The following is a 7,092-nucleotide window of genomic DNA, read 5'->3' on the forward strand; positions in this document are numbered from 1 at the left end:
AAAATGATAAATAATTATATGCCTTTATAATAAATGATTTTTCTGTACAAATTGTTTTTGTTGAGGTTATAAATTCACCTGAAAAATAAATTATAAAAAAAGATAGAAAAACACATTTACCACACACTGCACGGCTTCGACAATTGGACGCACGACTTAAGTTTTTTCTTAACAAAAAATGAATATTTAATCTTAACCCTGTAATCCTAACCTTGTAAGGATAAGACTTATTAATGTAATATCTTAATTTTTTTTTTTTTTTTTTTTTTTTTTTAAAAAAAAACTGATTTGAGGCAACTTGAGGCGATAGGCAACATGACTGATACATTATAGCACCTTATAAGGTTTCATAGAATCGAGGTGAAAGCTTCTTAAAGAGATAGACATTAACAGATATTTGACGGTAAGGTTGCAATATGAGAAATACACAATCCCCTACTTCAAACTCCTGTTTGCTTCGATGCTTGTTAACATGTTTCATTCGGACTTAACTGATATTGAGATTGTCCTCGAGGAGCTGTAAGATTTTAGTTCAATCTTAAAGGGTAAGGTTCAGGCTGTCCAGCTCATCAATTGATGAAAATCATGTAGTATAAGTAGGGATAATCGACAAGGCTCAACCATATACTACTTCAAACGGAGTCATTTTGATTGTTGAATGATAGGTGGTATTATACCACCATTCGGTCCATGGAAGCTAACAAATCCACTCCCTAGGTTTATCTCTCACAAAACATTATAAGTAATTTTTTAAGCATCAATTCACCACTTCAGTTTGTCCTTATGCTTGTGGATGAACTATACTTATCATTAATTTTACCAATAGTTCACCCATTGACTGTTTATGGCTCTTGTTCATATGTTCTTTTACTAGAATCTTCTATTAATCCCTTTACCTGTTGAACATGAAGCCTCGTCTAATGAAACGTTGTTACTAGAGGTCCATAGCGTATTGGCTTAGGTCGGTAATACCAAAATCTCTTTTATGAGGTGAAGGTCAAAATTATTTTATTTTATTTGTTGCCCTTACAAAAGATAAGCTGTTCACATTGTACAATAAATTGGGACAAGGGCTCTCAATCCCGCAGCCAAAAATTGAAGCCACGTACTCCTTGCAAGCTTTGCATCTTACTTTCTTGAGCTTAAAAAAAAAAGTCAGCTTCAAAAAGAAAACGACTACGTTTAATTAAAAGGGGCTTGATTAAATCTGAGCCCTCTATTATTTTTTAGGGGAAACTTCACTTACCCCCATATACTTTTGCGCTTTTTGCAGGCACTCCCTTATTGTTCAAAACCTCTCACTTTAGTATATCAAACTTTCGTTTCTTTCAAATACTCCTATTATTAGCTTTTGACCTTTCTATCTCTAATTTTTTTTTTTAAAAAATTAATTTTAATAAAAAATAAAGGCACGATTGTAATTCTCTACCTTTTTCGTTAGGATTTAACAGAAAATCTTAACTGAATAGGCAAAGCGAAAAGAAACGGAAGTTGGATGCATTAAAGTGGGAGGTTTTGACAGAAACAGGATCCTCTTCCACAAATAAACGCAATCGCAGCCACCACACGCACGGCTGCCACCACCGCTTCCAAACTTCGCCGAAACCGGAGAGGACTCCGTCAGCCCACCACCGACTGCCATACCCGCACTCAGCCCAGCGACGCTTAGGCTCTGAAGTTGCAGCACCGCGCAATCCACCGCTCGGGTCCACCGTCAGCCTTCCTCGATGGCTCGAGACCACTGAGCAGCACCCTCACCAACGTGACAGCAACCACAAACACCCACGCACGGCGGAGAGCAACAACCCGGCTTTCGCACAACCTCTGAACAGGTAAACCACTCAAGAACGCTCACTGCACCGTACAGAAAAACCCCCAAGAAGTAACAGCCGTAGTTCTTATCAACTAAATTGAGGGAAAACGAAAGAAAAGCATTAAAGCAGAAAAAGAAAAGGGGATTGGCGTCGGCCTCCACAAATTTCTTATAGCAATTGACTGAAATTTCTGGCATCTAGCGAGGAAACGAATTAATGGACGAGGATGCATCATTGTTGGAGTTATCTCTTCCACGAGATATTCTCTCGCCATTGTTTAGTGCTTCCAACTTATCTTCCTTGGAAGAAGCTTTAGAAAATCTTATAGAAGCTTCTAGAACTGATGTTGGCCGCAAGGACCTTGCTTCCAAGAACATCCTGCCAACAGTTCTTCAGCTCGCTCATTCTCTCCCTTACCCTTCTGGTCATCACCTTCTCATATCGTCTTTGAAGCTCATCAGAAATCTCTGTGCGGGAGAAGTTGCAAACCAGGATGCTTTTATCGAACGAAATGGAGTTGGTGTTGTTTCGAATGTTTTGAGGTCTGCTGCAGCTTTGTCCCATCGGGATTACGGGATTGTGCGTATGGGGTTGCAGGTTTTGGCGAATGCTTCTTTGGCTGGAGAAGAACATCAGCGTGCTATTTGGCATTGTTTCTTTCCGGAGGAGTTTGCTGCTCTTGCGAGAGTCCGAAGCAGGGAGACTTGTGATCCTTTGTGTATGGTTATTTATACCTGTTGTGATGGAAGCACGGGACTGTTTACAGAGCTTTGCAGTGATGCGGGGTTGGCTGTTGTGGAGGAAATTGTACGGACTGCATCTGCTGGTAATTTGGAGCTGTTTGTGCTTGTTTATTTGTTAAATTTCTTTTTGTTTGAACTAATTTTGTGTGTTCTCTGGTTTCTATCTTACAGTTGGATTTGGAGAGGATTGGTTGAAGTTGATCCTTTCTAGAATCTGCTTAGAAGAACCTTACTTCCCTCGATTGTTCTCTAAATTAACCCTTGTCGATGATTCTAAAATTGGTGAAGATATTGGATCTGGAGATGATCTTGTTTTGTCAGAACAAGCATTTCTTCTGAGAGTTGTATCAGAGATCTTGAATGAGCGGCTTAACGAGATTAATTTTCCCAATGATTTTGCTTTATTTGTTTTTGGGATATTCAAGAGATCTGTTGGGGTTAGTAATTCTGGTTCGAGATGCAAGTCTGGTCTTCCATCCGGCTCTTCTGCAATAGATGTTCTTGGATACTCGCTAACCATCTTGAGAGATATTTGCGCATGCAATAGCGAGAGTGGCTTGAAGAAGGAGGATTCAGTGGATGCTGTTGATGTGCTACTATCCTCTGGACTCATAGAATTGCTTTTGTGCTTGCTTGGTGAGCTTGAGCCTCCAGCTATAATCAGGAAAGCTCTCAAACAGGGTGAGAACAGAGAGAGAACGAGTTCTTATTCATCGAAGCCTTGTCATTACAGAGGATTTAGGAGAGACATTGTTGCAGTCATTGGCAATTGCGCATATGGAAGGAAAAATGTTCAAGATCAAATCAGACAAAAGAATGGGATTCTTCTGCTCTTACAACAGTGTGTTACTGATGAAGACAATCCTTTCTTGAGGGAATGGGGCATATGGTGTGTGAGGAATTTATTGGAATGGAACGCAGAAAATCAACAAGCAGTAGCAGAATTGGAGCTTCAAGGATCTGTTGATATGCCTGAATTAGCTGGACTTGGTCTCCGAGTGGAGGTGGATCCAAATACTCATCGTGCAAAGCTTGTAAATGTCTCATGATGAAGTTTCACGCTGCAAAAAGAGCTGGTATGCCTTTTTCTTTTAGTGAAAAGGTTGGCAATATGATAAAATTCGAGCCCATGGGTATATAGAATTTATTGTTTATCAAATGTTGACCCAAAAGGTTAATTTTTTTTGAGAGTTTTGGGGTACTACTTTCATTGTATTCTAAAATCTATAGATGAATAGATGAATAGGTGGTTTACTTTTTTATTTTTCTTATTTTTTTTCACAAACAGGGAGCTATATTGCAGGAATTCTATATTAAAAATGACAAGTTTCTGTAACTTGATGATCATCCTTGTACTTGCCTCTTTATCTCTTCCTCTCAGGTTGTAGGTAGAAGCAATATTTTCTGTTCTAGAGGAGTTATACTCCTCAGTTTGTGTATTTGTACCTTCTGCTTCTAATAAAAATGTGGGTTTTCTTTATAATTTTTTTCCTTGTTAGACTAAAGCCATTTGAATTAAAAATCACAATTTGCATGGAGGCACAAGGAGAGTGTACAATTTAAATAAAGCCGATAGAAGAGAATAATCAAAATAATATGATGTACATGGGATTGTGCTAAACACATCAAATAACAAAATCACTGGTACCTAGAAAGTGAAGTTGAAACAGAAAAAAGAGGAAAGAAAAGAAAAGAAAAGAAAATAAAGAAAACTCCCCTCTAATAGGACCATGTTGGTGAGATTTTATGGAAGGATCTCATTGAATAAAGATACTAACATTAAAGATCAAGTAAATATGGCAATGCTTTTTTTGTTGATAAGTAATCAGAATATCATTAAGGCGTAAGGTGTCCTCGGGTACACAAGAAGTATATATGAGAAAACACATAATTAGAAGGAGAAAAGAAAACAAGAAAATCATAATAACTAATCACCAAAGAAGAAACAAAAGCTACTGTCCAAAGATATAGAGTATAGAAAAATAACGACTTATTCTCCTCCAAAGTCTTCTCATGGCCCTTAAAGCTTCTATCATTCATTTCCTTACATTGACATCACAAAAGGCACAAAAGCACCGTCTTCCACACATCACCAGTCCGAGCGCTACTGGCAATCCACCAACATGCATATAAGTCGACTACTCGTCTGGGCATAAACCCAAGACAACCCAAATTAATTGAAGCAAATATCCTATAAGGCACCGACAACCTCAAAATAGAGAAGGAATTGGTCAAGAGACTCATCACTCTTTTTACTTTTCTTATTCATTCTTCTGCCACATTTCTGATTTTTTTTTTTTTTTTTCAGAAAACAATGGTGTGAGCCATGAGATGAATCAGTTTCTTGTGGGAGGAAGTACTGTTGATATTGGTAATTTCCATCATCATTCTGTTCCAATCAGAAATCATGTTTGACCTCCACAATATCCTTACGGTATCCATGCTCGGACCACAAGGTCATGGTAATTATTCTTGAAGAGCTATATCTTCATACAGACCCTGTCCAAGTTGCTCCTGATTTGGGACATGAAGCAGCTCGCTTAGAAATGGTCTGCAGTTTCTCTCAGAAACTTATTCTTCCAGATATTTAAGGCCATCATCTGCCAGAGGCTGGCGTAACATGATTGGGGATCAAACGTCGAGGATAACGATTGACATATTCGAATCACTTTCTAATGCTGGGGATGCACATGATAGAATGGGACCTGAGGTCTGTAATTGCCATTTTCAAGTTTTACTTGTGCTATGGAGGGAGCAATATCTGGTACTACCACTAGGTATTGGCAGCCACAACTAATCAGGCTTTGAGCTTTCATGGTTTCAACTTTGGAGATTTCTGAGTCCTAGAATTGATATGATAAAATCATCTTGTATCTTTATAAATATCGCCAAAGGCTTTTTTCATATCCATAATGTCAATACTGATCGGATCAAAAGCCATCTAAGACATCTTCATTGGTATATTTTGAAGAAAGTACTGTAATTATGACCGTGCTAAGAATTCTATGCAGTTATGCATGTTGATACCTGTCATTGTGACAGCAGAAGGGATAAAAGGATTTTTTTTTTCAAAAGAAAATTGATGAGAATGAGGCAGAGGGAAAGCATTATGGGGGGAGTGATTTCTTTGGCTTGCTTTTTCAGATTTGTAATCTCTTGATGGCATCTATGTTGGGACATGTATTTTGGAAGACATCTTGGTTGTCCTTTTGTTCGGTCTAACAGTTCCATGGATATACTTGTTCTTCTCATTTATAATGCATGTGCTTTTCTGATTCTATAGTTAAAGGAGGTTGATAAATCTTAACATTAAAACTTAAGTAATTTATTATATAGAAAGGAAATTAGAATGATGAGTCGGAGTTATTGTCATTACCCTTTTGTCATAACCACATAACATTGAAGCAAGTCATCATGGTTCAGTGAGTTTAGCCATTTTATTGCTTTATTTGAGTTTTTAGACCTTCTTGTTGGTGGAACCAAGTTCTTGAAGGGTGCTCTGAGACACAGCCAGTTGCACATTCAATGGCTTTCACCTCTGAACATGTCTTTGCCAAGCGTCTGACTCTGTTCCATCCATATGATGATATATGTTTGACATATATGCAGGTTATAGTGATGGTGGATCGCTCTTCTTAAGATTCCAATTTAAATTCTCTGGGGTCCAAAATTTGATGATAATTTAATGTAGACATGCATCCAGTGATATGCATATGCAAGTACATGAATACATAGTCCTGAGTTATAATGTATCACTGAATAGGAGGAGTTGTCTGGGTTTCATTTTCCTAAAAAAATGAAGTGTTTCATTGAAATATATAAAAGGATAAAGTTTTTTTCTAACCCAAACTGACATCTATTCTTAGAGCATACGATTCTCACTTGCATTTTTTATAGAGCATGTGATTTTTATATGCATTTTTAAAAATGAATGTGAGAATTACATGCTTAAAACATTCTTATCTGGCTGAGTAAATTTATTCTCCATTTTAGCTAAAAAATCACTTTTTTTTTTTTTTTTTTTTTTTAATTTTTTATTTTAGCTATTAACTTTCCAAAAGCACCTATATCTCTCTTTATCTTAATGGTCATATTTTTTTTTAAAAAAAATCATCCTTTCCTAACGGTCATTTTTTCAAAATTTGTCTTTTTCTAACGGTAATTTTTTTAAAAACTTTGTGTAGAGAGGGAGAGTATGCTTAAGAGAAGAGAGTAAAAGAGAGGAGAGGAGAAAAGAGAGCACCGTAGTAGCTTATCAAATTTTTTGCTAAAATAGCTAGCTGGATGTAGGTGGTTTTTCACCTACATCTAACCAGCAAGAACATCTAAAAATAAATATATGTATCTGACCTTCCTTATTGTTTCACAATGCTGCAGCATAGCTGTTGAGAGGACTCTCTGGGTTGGGCTCTGAATGTGAGAATTTAAAAGCTAGGCACTAAAATGCAGAAATAGAGAAAGCTTCAATATATAGGTTAGGGCAGCCAGACCTCCAAATAGACTCTGAATGGACAAAAGAATGGTTCTGCATTCAT

The 7,092-nt window shown here is 37.2% G+C and overlaps 1 protein-coding gene across 1 annotated transcript; it reads left to right on the forward strand.

Moving 5' to 3' along the window:
- The first annotated feature begins 1,508 nt into the window (after positions 1-1,508).
- LOC132188649 (uncharacterized) lies at positions 1,509-5,837 on the forward strand. The gene is made up of 3 exons (XM_059603166.1): positions 1,509-2,640; positions 2,729-3,633; positions 4,866-5,837. The coding sequence occupies exons 1-2, from the start codon at positions 2,031-2,033 to the stop codon at positions 3,604-3,606; spliced, it is 1,488 nt and encodes a 495-aa protein (XP_059459149.1). The 5' UTR covers positions 1,509-2,030; the 3' UTR covers positions 3,607-3,633; positions 4,866-5,837.
- Positions 5,838-7,092: the final 1,255 nt, after the last annotated feature.

This window comes from Corylus avellana, chromosome ca7 (assembly GCF_901000735.1).
Source record: "Corylus avellana chromosome ca7, CavTom2PMs-1.0".
In the NCBI taxonomy this organism is placed as follows: domain Eukaryota; kingdom Viridiplantae; phylum Streptophyta; class Magnoliopsida; order Fagales; family Betulaceae; genus Corylus; species Corylus avellana.